Source organism: Apaloderma vittatum, unplaced genomic scaffold (assembly GCF_000703405.1).
Source record: "Apaloderma vittatum isolate BGI_N311 unplaced genomic scaffold, ASM70340v1 scaffold24044, whole genome shotgun sequence".
NCBI lineage: Eukaryota > Metazoa > Chordata > Aves > Trogoniformes > Trogonidae > Apaloderma > Apaloderma vittatum.
The window spans coordinates 37,548-50,861 of NW_009713578.1; the positions used below are offsets into that span (position 1 = coordinate 37,548).

The 13,314-nt window shown below is 52.8% G+C and overlaps 1 protein-coding gene across 1 annotated transcript in view; it reads left to right on the top strand.

The window, feature by feature from the left end:
• Nucleotides 1-10,518, top strand: part of RBM19 (RNA binding motif protein 19) — a gene marked incomplete at its 3' end in the record, with an annotated part of 47,843 nt that extends 37,325 nt beyond the window's left edge. Inside the window, exons 21-22 of the mRNA XM_009868434.1 lie at nucleotides 4,281-4,386; nucleotides 10,398-10,518. Coding sequence (XP_009866736.1) covers nucleotides 4,281-4,386; nucleotides 10,398-10,518 — 227 coding nt within the window. The remainder of the gene's footprint in view (nucleotides 1-4,280; nucleotides 4,387-10,397) is intronic.
• Between the last annotated feature and the right edge of the window lie 2,796 nt (nucleotides 10,519-13,314).

The window sequence follows — 13,314 nt, forward strand, 5'->3', positions numbered from 1 at the left end:
CTAAGAGTGATTTGGTCCGTTTGTTTTCCAAGAAGATCTGCTCTTCTGGCAGCACTTGGTCTTTCCCACCATCGCATGGATCCGCAGTGTCGGTTATGCTTTCCCCTTGGCAATCCAAGAGTCCTTGATCAGCTTGTAGCTGACGGTGCACCAAGATGAAAAAATCTTTGCGTTTGGGGCTTGAAAGTAACGATCAGGGCCGGACAGGTCCTTGCCTGTCCCAAGGAGCTTGCGGTTTAAATGCAGGGGGCAGAATTTCAAACAAAACCCGGCAGGAAAAGAGGAGCTGCGAGAAGAGGTGGTGGAGTCGGTGGCAGAAGCTGGTGCTGGTGGCAGCCACGTGCCTGATGGTGCTGGGGTGGAAGTGTGGCGGGTTTGAGGCTGTGCCTGTGGCAGGAGAGCGGTGATGGAAGGGGAAGGTGCTGCAGGGTGGGAACTTGGGTGTTGTGCTGGCAGAGGAGGATTCCTGGAGACCACTTGTATCCCCGTGCTCCTCTGCCCTCCGGCTGCTTGGCTGTGGTGATGAGGGGATGCACAAGCACCTTCTAGTAAACAGGCGAAGCCAAGTGAGCAGTGTGTTGTCTACCAAGCTGGAGTGTGCTCTGTTTAATAGCAATATAATGTCCTATAATTAGCAGGCAAAGGACTTGCCTCCCAGCTGGCCTGTGCCAGAAGGATATAATTACAATCCCAAGGAGTGATGTTCCTCTGACCTGCAGCCAGCTTGCAGCGTACGTCTTGCGGCATGGAGGAGAAATCTGCTTCTCTTCGCTCTGTTCAGCCAGGGAAGCAAGGGGATGGCTGCGGCCCCACTGAAATTGCTGCCAAGGCATTGGGAGAGCGGATAAAATCTGGCAATACCACATACAAGAGCTGGATCCCTTGCGAGTGGGAGGGAGAGGATGTCCACGCTGGCATCTCTGGGAACATGGCGTGTTTCTGTGGAGCTTGGGACAGGTGCCTTGTCAAGGAAAGGGTTGTGGCTGTCTTTATTCTGTAGCCATGTGGGTTGTTGCTCAGCCAAGGCTGATACGGGCTTTTACTGGTTTCCCAGTAAATCTGGATTGGCAGGAAGCGAAGGATCTCGTGTAGGAAATATCTTAGTTGCAACATTTGTTCGGGGCTGTCATCCCTTCCAGCCAACGGTGCAAAAACGTTGCCAAGCCTGGGAGAGCGACTGCGAGGGTGGGGTACCAGCTGGCAGGCTGCCGGCGGGGAGCACGGGCAGAGGGAACCTGGGAGAGCTGTGTCCTCCAGGCCCACCCCGCTCCTCTACACGTGCTCTGCCCTCCACTCCAAGCCCTGACCCCAGTTTGACGCTGGTCAGACACCGTTTCTCGTGAGTATGAAGGGAGGGAAGCTGGGAAGTGATGGAGCCGCTGTGTGCCTGGGTGGCTGTGCAAACCTGCCACCTCAGTGGCCAGGTTCTGCGCTTCCCCACACACACAGGCACTGCAAAACCACCTGTATTAGTTGTGAGCAGCTCCACGGGCAGGTTGCTTGCACAAGACGATTGGGTTTGCTGCGCTACGGATGAAATCCCAGCCCCGTGTGGTGCCACACAGCTGCGGAGGTGCCCCTGCCAGAATTCCAGCCGCAGGCCAGGTGGGTTTGACGGGGACAGAGCTTGCCAGAAAGGAGGTTACAGTCTTCTGCCAAGTTAAGCTGGGCTGACGGCAAACAAATGGTGTCTCAAGAAGGAAAGGACTTCGCTCCCGCAACCGCCAGGTCCTTCAGTGCTGGTGCTGTGGCTGAGCCCTGGCACGGGAGCGCTTGGAGAAAGATGGGGATGCCGGTGGGTAAAAATGCAGAAACCGCTCAGGTTTCCTGCCCACTCTGGGGATGTTGCTGAAAACCATCATGCTTGGGGTGAGGAGCCTGGCACAGGACTGCGCCTCGCGAGATCTGGCACCAGCGCTTCCCAATCTCTGTTTAGTTTGCCACAGAGAGAGCGGTCAGCTCCAAGAGGAGCCCCCGTCCTTGGGGTGTGCGCTGCATTTTCGCTCGGTTTGCACCCATTGGAACTGCCTGCTGGAAAGAGGTGGCTGCGACACTGGGTCTGGGTTGCTGTGAGCCCCCTGCCTCCGCAGCCATGCCCACCCTTGGGGAAGCACATTTTCAAGCAGCTCAGTGGGATCTTACAGGTGAGCTGCAGCTTAGCAGCCTGTATAAAAGCTTTCTTCCCTTCCAGGTCGTTTTGTTCAGGCTTTGCCCAGTCGTTGAGCTCCATCCCTTTTTTTTCTCCATCATCCTTGCTCCTGTGGCTTTGGGACCCGTGTGTGGCCATCCTGGAGCTGGAGGGCTGCGGCAGCAATGCGAGCTGGCACGGGAGCAAACGCGGCAGCACCCGGCTTCCCCCAGTACCGGGAACCTGGCACTGCAGGGGGTAATTGGGTTCCCTCCGCCTCTGCCTCTCTCCCCCTAAATCCAGAGGAAATAATTGGAAAAGAGAGGTGTGAGTCTCTGCCTGGCGCTGGAGAGGAGAACATTAAAGGCCCAAGCTCTCCACTTCATTCGCAGCTCCTGGGCTGGTAATTGCTGTGTTGTGGTTTCTAATTAGCACCACAGTGGGGGGGAGGGTGTTTTACTCCGCGGCCCCGGTGGGGTCAGCCCTGTCTGTGCTGTGCCCCTCGGTTTTCCTCAGCCCCCCAGCTTTGCCTGCTCTCCGTTGGGAGCTGCAGCTTCATCCTACAGACCCGTCACTCCGGGAGCAGGCACAGGTGACCTCCTTCTCCCTGGGAGATGCCAGAATTGCATCCCCACCACGCATCTCCTCGCTGTGAGACAGGGAGGAAGGCAGGACCAGCTTCTTCTGTCTGTGCCCAGGCTGATGTGGGTCACCACAACTTGCCCTGGGCCCCGTCCTGCTCTTGCTAAGCATCTCCTCGCCCATCCTGTACATCAGAGCTCGGTGTCGAAGGGAGACACAAGGGGTTTCAGGACACAGAGTGAGTGTTTTCTGCAACCTCCTCCCTTTGGCAAATATTCTGCTATTTTCCACAGAGCAGCAGATGGGAGCAAGCGCTCCCCTGCCCACGCCACCCTCCGGCTGCCTTGCCTAGCTAAGGTGCTCATCGGCTTGGGCCAGGAGCTCTCTCGTTACCTCTTCTTTAACCCGAGGCGTTTGAGATCCTACAGGGATCCTACAGGATCTCGCTGGCTGAGGCTCCGCTCAGGTTGATTTGTTTGTTTGCGTAGCTCCAAGAGGGCAGGAGGGAGAGAAGGGAGGGAAAGCACCGAGGAGGAGACGTGCGGATTCATTTTGAGGCTTCATAATGGTACATTTACACACCACGTTGCCTAAGGAAATTGGGTAGATGAATGCCTGGTCATGCTGCCAGTGCACCAGGTTAACTCCCAGGATTTAGCTTATATCATTTCACAAGAGCGTTTATGGCCTTTACTGTGTTTATTCCCAGGTGCTCTTTGGCACTGCTGCATCCCAGGCTCCTTTTGTGTATGCATGCGTGTGTGGAGATTTTCAAATAAAATAACACATCTATTCAGACCCTGGTCCACATTAAATATTTATTGCCTGCAGTTTGTGCATATGTGGTTGATAAACGGGTGTAAGGGGAGGGGAGGAGAAGGGGAAGCGGGAGCTCGGATGCGGAGAAAGCGTCGGCTTTGTCCTGGAATTTCTCCGGGGGATGGCACTGGAGAGGGGTGTTGAGCGAGGGCTGCCTTTGGGTCTCTTTTCAGGCTTTTTTGGACGAGGTCCAGTCTGGTGGAATGTTTGGTGCTCAAGTGACAAGTTCTTTCTCTGGGGACAAGCACGCTGTGACAAGGTTTCTGTGCTGGGTCGTGGCTGAGCACAGATGCTGCCAGCCCTACCTTTTTTTTTTTTTTTTTTTTTAACCACATTCCTGATTTTTCCATCCCATTTACACTCAGAAACTTGTCTGAAAAGCTGCTGGGCCTGGGGGTTGTTGTGCAGGTTAAATACAACCAGTTTATTCCAGCCTGTGAAAGACACGGCTGGCTGCTCGATGGGAAATGCAGGTACCCAAGCGAAGCGTTTAGAGCAAGGAAATCCAGTCTTAAAATGATACCCAGCATCTGCAGAGCAGAGGGACGACACCTTTGTGAATGTGGAGCCAGTAACAGCCTCTGGGGATGGAGGAGCTCTTCTGGAAAGAGAATAGGTCCCGTGGGGCTGTGCTCAGCGCAGGCAAGCCTGCAACGTGGGGCTGCAACCAGTAATAATCATTGTTCGTGGTAAAATCATGATTCTTCCCTTGATCTCAGAATGTTTTTGCTTTTCTCTCTCTAATTCACAGCACCTTTGGAGAGCTGAAGACCGTCCGGCTGCCCAAGAAAATGGCAGGAACAGGATCCCACCGAGGCTTTGGGTTTGTGGATTTCCTCACCAAGCAGGATGCCAAGGTGAGATGTGCTGTGGGGTTGGACTCAATGATCTCCAGAGGTCCATTCCAACCCCCAGCCTTCTGTGATTCTGTAGTCCTCCTCTCCCTCTGCCACCTTCCTGGCTTGGTCTTGGAGCAGAAGGTGAGGAAGGGAGCCTGGAAGTCCTGTCCCACTGAGGCTTAGCCCAGATGTGGGGCAGGCTGTTACCATTCGCTAGCAAAGCCGCTCTGAGGCTAAAACCACGGGGCACCCGCTGGAGGTTACATGACAGAAACCTCAACCTAAGCTGTAATGGGCGTAAGTTTGGTGCAACTAGTAAAATGGCTGAAAATGCATGTAATGTAGAAGGACAAGGGCTTATTTTTCAGGTTTGTCAGAAACAAGGTTAAGAAGGGATGGTTTTGGCCCGACGTTAGCACATCAGGAAACCTGAGGACGTGTCCCACCTCCACCGCTGCCTTGGTTTTAGGGGGAGTGTTGGATATCGTGGCTGTTTACTGATTTGTAAACCATGCAAGACCCATGTTCCTCAGTTCCTTTGGGTGTTTTGAGACTCCCTGGTGTTTGTCAGGGAGTGAGTGTAGCAGAGGAGTGGTACTTGTGAATTGGGCAAAGGGATGGGCAAGCACCGGAGCAGAGTGGGCTGGCTCCTGGCGATTTGCACAGTGTCTGGAAGAGGAAGGGTTGTAAGCACAAGTCAGAGGATCTTCTTGCTAAAGAGAAGGGACCACATGGCTCCACTGGCTCCCTGAGGCTCTGAATTTTCAAGGCCTTGAATGAAGATGAAGGAGGGAGGAGGGGAGGAGCAAGCACAGCCTATGTTTATGTTTTTAGACAGGATTCATTGATCCGGGATCACAAGGGACTATTAGATCATCCGTTCCAGCCTGACCTCCCGTATAACACAGTACATAGAGTTTCTTTGTTGGCCCTGTATTGATCCTAATTCCAACTCTCTTCTGCTCAGCATTCGTCCTCCCCTTGGGGGGCAGCGCGGGATGCAGCGAGTCCCCCGGGAGCATCGTTCCTCTCCCTGCACAGTGAGCTGTGCCTGGGGCTCTGCTCAAACCTCAGCTCCGGGCAGCTTTGCTTTAACCTCGACTTCCCTCCAGAGTCGTTCAGGCTTTGTTCTTGGTTTTTTTGAACCAATCTTTTTGCGAGGAAACTGGAAGCGTTTGATGGGAGGGTGCAGGCAGGGACCTGGCTGGTTCTTTACTGCTGCTCGATTTGGGGGTGAATGATACAGCACCTGCTTCTCGCCTTGGTTTCTGGAGGAAGCAGGGCACAGGCTCAGGGTCTGCCTCTCATCCCTTTCCTGCTCCTCGGAGGCTGATTCCAGCCGTGATGGACAAATAGAGATCGCAGTGGTAGGAAATGCATCCATCGCTGACAAGGCAGCTGGAGGGCAGAGAGCCGGGCACGGCTCCCAAAGCTGGCAGAGGCCCCAGGAGGTGAGCGAGCGGGGAGCGGGATGCGCTGCGGAAGATCACGCAGGGCTGGGAGGGCTTCTTCTTTTCCAGCTAAGCAGGTCTTCCTTTTTTTTTTTTTTTTTTCCCCTTCTCTTTTTTTCCTGCCCTCGTCGCTTTGAGGGATTTAATTGTCTCACAAGTGGCACATCAAGTACACTCCATTGGCCGTCTGGAAAAGGATGCGCTGTGTATTGATGAATAGGATCCTGAATATTGTAAACACAGACATAATTGGCTTAGAGTTTATTGCTAAGTGAAATGAGAGAGGAGGGGAGTGGGCCTGGAGACCTCTGAGCTGAATAGCTGTGCCTATCAATGGCGTTTTTGCTCAGAGTGGTAATCTGGAAATCGCTTATAAGCATCTTATAAAACATGATGTTTTTGTAATGGAATAGTTAGGGTGGCTTTGTTGGGCATTTAAAGCCTGTGACCTCCCGTGTTTGTCTTTTTCTCGGTACGATCACGGCTCCTGTGGGAGCGCACGTGGAGGCTTTCCGAAGCCAGGACAGAAATGTGAGGCTCCCTCACTCTGTGCCTGCAGACCTGTCCCATCGTGCTGGGTTTCGTCCCCTCTGCTTCCCCTGATGCTCTTCCACCAGTTTGAGGAGAGCCAGCCCTGCAGAAAGGTGCTATCACGGGAGGGGAGGTGACATCCAGGCAGGGCACAGGATGCTGCTGGTGGTGGCATCTTCTCGCCATCCCTTGCTCGTCCTTCAGAGCCCCAGTCTCAGCTTTCCCACAGTGACGTCTGCAGCCGGAGCTGGCTCTTGGGTCGTTTGACAGCTCCCAGGGTGATGGATGGACCTCGACTGGGAGTGTTACACCACCATCAGGTGAAATTAGCAGCCTTCCCTCTTCTGTGTCGCAGGCGTTTAAGTGATCACAGCACGCACACGTGCGAAGCCACAAGACAGGGAGGAACCCACGTCAAAGGCAGCGATGGGAGGGACAAAGTGATCTTCATACACCCGCTGGGCAGGTCTTTGGGTTTTGGACTTGTCAGCGTTAGGTTAAATGATTGGACTCGATGATTTTAAGGGTCTTTTCCAATCTAGGCAATTCTGTGATTCTGTGAAATCTCCAATGCCAGCTGACCACTGGCTGGGAGTTCGTGGAAGTTAGGGGATGAGAAGTGAGACTGTGATCTGCTGGCAATAACAAATTAACTCCAGTTAAGGAAGCATTGACCATTTGACACGTTTCCTGACTTTCCCTGTTGCAGAATTGTTGTGGGATTGTTTTTATTTTTGAACCGTTAGCTGGAAGACGAGTTTCCACTCTTCTTTCCTGTCGATATAAAAATACATCTGGTCTCCAAATAGAAATTGCCCATTGGGGGAAAGACAGTCAACTTAAAAAAAAAATAAAATGCACACACATGGAAGGAAAAATCCTTGTGTGCAGCTGGCATCGCAGAGAGCATCCTCAGTTGGGACTGGTTCTTGCAAGGAAGGGAAATCTGTCAGTCTCCTAATGTTGTTGACCCTTTGTCCCTGTAATGAATCCAGCCCAGAGGCTTTTTGGCTTGGGTATTTAATAGGGCAAGGGGGAATCTATAGGCAGAGCAGCACTGTCCTCCAAATTAATACGGCATTTAGGGAGGGAGCTGGAGCACTTGGGGGTGACGAACGCAACGGTCTGGTCTCTTGATCTCTGCCTTTCCAATGCCCTGACGCAGCGTGCCCTGCTCCAAAGAGGTTTCTGTCTTGTGCCGGCAGCCTGGGCTTCTTATGAATTTATCAGCCATCCCTTAATTTTTTGAAATTCCCTTTCTGAATCCCTGTTTTAAACTGCTGTTCCAGCCTCTCCCTTTCGTCTCTCGGTTTTTCCCTGCTCTGTTCCCCTCTCCATCCACACCACCTGGGCTCTGCCCAAGCTCTACTCACTCGCGACAGAATCCTGCTGTGCCAAGCCGTGACGTTAAGCTCAAGCCAAACTCTGCAAAATCATTCTTGAGAGGCTTCAGAAATGACATTTTTTAAGCGTACTCGTGTCCTATTTTCTAGGTGGAGAAGGCCGTAGGGTTTTCACACAACCCCTAAAGCATTTGCAAAGCAAAAGAGACCTGCGAGGAGGTTTGCCGGGGCTCTTCAGCTTTCGATGTTACCTGGCAGTGGGTGTGTTGCCAAATACAGCTGCTTTAACATCCTTTTTCAGCATTTAAAGATACCAAACCTCGTGCGGTGGAGGGTCCCTGCTTCTTAAAGGTGTAGGGTGAAGCGAAGCTGTGGCAGTGAGAGGTGTTTTCTGGTGATTCTCTCTCTCGGGTGAGTGGACACCACACTTCTTTTTATCCCTAGTGCAGGTACAGTTAAGCAAACCTCTGGCCATTGGATGCTTTGGTCTTCAAAGGAGGTGTCATGGGAAGTCAGGCCCTTAGGTGGAAAAACAGCACCTCAAGAAAGCTCCCGCTGCCAGCCCCACTTTCTTTGAACACCAGCCTGCTTGCCCTCGCTTCATAATTCTCATGTAATTAAAAATGTATTTTTACTATACCTATCTTTTCATTTGGAGTAGCAGCAGTGGCAAAGTTCCTCCTCTATGTGGAAGATTTCCAGCAGCACGGATGTATGGGCATGACATTTCTTCCCTTCAGCCCTTTGTCCTTTAAGTCATTGGGGGTTTCCCTTTTTTTTTTCAGCTGGAAAAGTCTTAATTCCTCTCAGAGCAGTGGAGAGCCAAGTGATCGTGGACATGTTCAGCATGGTCTGCCCTCCTCCATGACCTGCTGCGGAGCTTGGCGAGGTTCGCTGGGGCCAATACTGTCCTCCAAGCTTCCTCCTCCTTGTGCTGTGAGAAGTGAGAAATGAAAAAGTATAAATTAACGAAGGAGACCCGGCGATTAGAGCTGCAGTTGTTTGCCAGGCTTTGGAAACGGCTTTTTGTGCCAACGTAAACAGCCATCACAACTCCCTACTGCCACCTCCCCCCGAGTGTTTATTTAAGCCAACACATTGCTCTGCTAATTGGATACCATTCCAAGTGAAAATAGGCCTTTAAAACAACAGCCACGGCAAATAAAAACAGCTGTAGCTGCAAAAAAACCCACCAGCCAGGCTTGGAGAGCCCTTCGGAGGGGAATGTACCCCCTCCGGGGTCAGCCTGGGGGAGCTGGCAGAGATGGGGAGTCTCTGTGATGCTGCAGAGCAGGTGGGGCTGGGACTCTTCCTTACTCTTTTTTTTATTATGAATGAGGATTATATGAGTGAAAGCGAGTTGGAAGGAGGGGGTTACACAAGTTGCTGAGCACTGGTCACTGGAAATGGGGCTTTTTTTGAGTTTTGTAACCCGGCGGCTCAGTCAGGGTCCTGGCTGCCGAGGAGCAGGTGTGGGAAGACAAAGCTTCTTGCAGGAAGAGTCCCTTTGCCCAGAGACCTTGGGGACAACTGCAGTGGCTTAAAACTGCCTTTTTAGCCGATGGCTCGGAGGAGAGGGCTGAGCTTCTCAAGGAGAACTTTGATACTGGTTTGGGAGCCTCCAGGTGGGAGGACACATTTCTGGGGTCCTGTTCCAGGGATGCGAGTCTGCAGAGCCTATAACCTGACTTAATCTCAGCCTTAGCTGAAGTTTTTAAAACAGAATTTGGGGCTGCTTTTCTCTGCCCCTGCGCCCAGCCACGTGCTGTGTTGTTGTGGAGCACTTTGTGGGCCCCTGGGGGATGAAAATATTTGACCGGCGTGTTTGTGTATTTGCATTATGGGCCCAGTCCTGCTCAGTCTTGGATTTCCTTGAAAGTCTGTGGGAAATAAAGACAAAGTCAGCCTTCCCTGGATGGAGTTGCTGTTTCCTGAATGCTTATCTGGTTGCCTGTAGGCATGGAAAGCCATCTGAGCTACTGTGCTGGCCGGCACACGTGTGTTCAACATCAGCAAGAGATTACAGCTGTACGGACGTTACCAAGCAGGACATAACAACGAGGAAACCTCTGGATTTCTGTCACATAAAAAACCACTGCAGGCAAAAAGAGGACTTGCACGCTGCCTTCCATTTCTGCCACGTTTGCAGCCACTGTGGCCAACGTCACCAAACGGTTGGCAAGAGGAAGGCAGCTTTCCCCGGCGAGCTTGTGCTTTTTCAAACTTGTTGCCCCTGGGCAGAAAGAACATCTCTACTCGCACAGCCCAGATGTGCCAGCAGAGAAGAAGGTGGATGTAGAGGTACAAGGCTGCGTTGCCTGTGAGGGTCCTGGTTTGCAGTTGACCCACCCTGGGCTGCCCCAAGTCTCGACAGTCTTCCCAGGCTGCGGCTTTCCCAGCTCAGGTGTGATCCCCAGGGTGGCAGCCAACCCTGAGCTGCTTGCCAGGCTGGGTTTCAGCCGGCTCCCTCGCCAGCAGCAGCGATGGGTATTTGCTCTGCTGCAAGTACGTAGAAGATAAATGAGCGAGTCAAAACCTCTGATGGAGATGAATCTTGCCCCGTCAGAGCAAAGTGCTCAAAGCAGTCTGGTGGCCTTTCAGATTCAGGGCAGAGGGAGGGACATCTTTGCTTTTCCTCGTGTGAGCCTGGTTTTTATTTTCTCCCTTATTATTGTGTTGAGGTTTTTTTCTCTTAATTCCACAGAAAGCGTTCAACGCCCTGTGCCACAGCACCCATTTGTACGGCCGGAGGCTGGTATTGGAGTGGGCGGACACGGAGGAGACGGTGGAGGCCCTGAGACGGAAAACAGCTGACCATTTCCACGGTAACGTAGCAGCATCCTTCTGGCCTGTCGGTACAGCCCTGGCTGGCACCGTCCCACCTGGCATACGCTGCCCGTCCACACCAGCCCTTTCCCCACTGCTGCCAGAGCTGGCAGGTAGATACTGGAGCCTGAGGATGGAAGCAGCAGAGGGAAGCAGGAGGCATCCAGGCCACGGCTTTGTCTGACAGCTCTCTGTGTGCGTGTGAGCTGGTTAACTCTCAGCGTGCTGGCTCTGCTGACGAGCCTCAGTGCCACCTGCCAGCTCAGAGGGCTTTTTCTCGGGTCCGCCTGCACCCCAGGGTGCTCCGTGGTTGGGGGACAGGCTCTGTGCGAGCAGCACACACATGAAAAAGGGACAAATAATTTGGCTGTCAGTTGAGATGTGGAGAGGGCCGTTTGGATCGAGTTCCTGGGAATGACAGCTCCGCAGATAACAGCACTTGCAGGCCCCTATTGACAGCCATCGACAGGCACAAATGCATTGCTTGGCAAATATTTATGTAGGAAGGGCTCCCCTGGGCTGGAAGGCTAAGCTGCAGATCAATGCTCTTCCCCTTCCAGCCTTCCCTCTCCATCACGCCACGTGCCTGTCGCCGGGGGTTGGCGTAAGCAGTTCTGGGGCTGCACGTCGAGATCCCCAGTGATGGAAAACCAGCAAACCTCGGTTATTTGGCAGGACTCGGCCTCGTGGTTGCAAAATAGCATGCGCAGCACTGGTTGTTAGAGGCTGAGGAAGCTGCAGGTTGGTGATGGAAGGGCAAAGGGTGGATATGACTGGAGAGGTGTGAAGCAAAGCGGGGATGTGCTGGGAACCACAGGCTCATCTCCAGAAAGGGAGACCACGAGGAATGCAGTGGTGTCTGGGTGTGTGTAATAGCCTGGTCACAGAGCTGGGCTGCTGGCGCCAGGAGTGAGGCACCAGGCTGGCGCTGCTGGGGATGGATGTGCCCACCCAGCGCTGGAGCGGGAACGTGTCGTGCTTGGTCGCGGAAATGTGAGTTTCCACCTGGGTGGCTAAGGCACCAGGTGTGATGTTTCATGCAGCCAGGATCCTGTCACGCAGTCAGGATCTCCTTTCTACCCTGCTCAGTCTAGGGGGAAGAAAATAGTCTCGGCTTGGTGGTAGCTGCAGACTTGCAGCAGATGCTGGCTGCTGCCTGCGAGCTCTGTCGCTTCCCTCTTTCCCCCAGGCTCTGCTTGCTTCTTGATTTCTGCCTGCCTTTGTCCAGCCCACTTGTCCGGGGTCTTCCTCACCAAGGTGGGGACTCTGGGAGAGCGACAGAAGAACATTTTCACGTCCTAGGAGGTGGCTACAGGGATGAAAAATGGGAGCAAGGCTATCACTTCCCATCTTTAGGGACTGAAAATGCAATTGAAGGCGGCGGCAGTCGTTGCCACGCTCCATCCTGTCTGGAGGGGAGAGAAATTGCATCCAGTGACTTCAGCCCTGCCTGGTGCACGCACGCATCCTCTGCTGCAAAACTGCTGGGAGCTAATCCTGTGGCAGAGCGGGCCCTGCCAGAAGCAGATCTCCATGATCTGCTGGGGCGCACTGGTAGGTATTGGGAGCTGGCTTGTGCCTGGGACTGGGTCTCAGCCTCTCCGCACCATCCTGGCAGGCTGGAGTTTCATGGGTGGGATTTTGTTTCTTTGGCAAATGCCCTCTCCTGATTTCGTTGTTATCGCCCAGCTCCAGTGATTCAGCAGGGTGAGCTGTGCTCCCTGGGTTTGACACCGAGTTCGACTTGGGCAGGGAGCTCATCCTGCTCCATCTTGCTTCTGTCGGAGCAGATTTCTGCATCTCCAGCTTTGAAAGAACCACCTCGATATTTCAAGTCTTGAGTAGCAGCAACCAAACACCCTCACTCAGTCAGCCCCCCTCACCTTTGTCTTAGCAAGGAAATACTTGGTGAAGTCTAGACCTGGGCTGCGAGTGACACGTCCTACCATTGACTTCTCTCTGCTGCAATTATGCGCCTTTTTTTCTAGACACCATTTGTAGAGATTTGGCTTCCAGTTCCCAGGTCTCACTCTGCTGTTATTTGGTAGGTTAAAGAGATGTCTGGTCTCTTAAATCTTTCCTACGTGTAGGTGTTTGTCATGGCAATCAAGCCACTTCTGAGCCATCTTTTCAATAGGTCTAATAGATGCAATAAAATGGAATAGGCTTCCTTCCCATTTTGTGTAGTTTTCAGGTCATTCTTTATGGCTTGCTCCGAGTCTTTGTAATGCTCCAGGGAAAAGTGAAGACCCCAGAAGTGGTCACCAGCTGCCAGAGATGGAATATTGCTGTCAGGAGCAGATCCACAGCCCAGCCCTGATGACTGCAGCACTACACCCCATGCTTGTTCTTCTCCCTCCAAGCACAGTCCCTGAGTTTTTTTGCTCATTTCTGAGTGTAGCTTCTCTTTGTCCTGAGGCAGAAGGGTCTTACATTAGGAAAAAAAAAAAATACCACTTTCTTTGAGGTTTTTAGTTGCACCCCACCACATATTATTGCTCTATGGGACCAAGTTCTCAGGCTCTCCAGACACCCTGCTGCAGAAATGCAAGGAGGATTCGATGCCACTGTGGATAAAGAGACTCGTGTAAGAAGAAGCCGTGGATGGGTTTGCTAAGGGTTGGCCTTGGAGCCTCTCATCCAGCCCATAACACGGAGCAGGGTCACGGTAAACACTACATGAAGGCAGTGAGGGATGCATGAACCCCTCCACCAGCGGCATCTTGGCTCTCATGTGGGGAGGAGGATCCTCCCTTTGGAAAACAAGGACTTGGGAAACCTTCAAAACCAGCAAA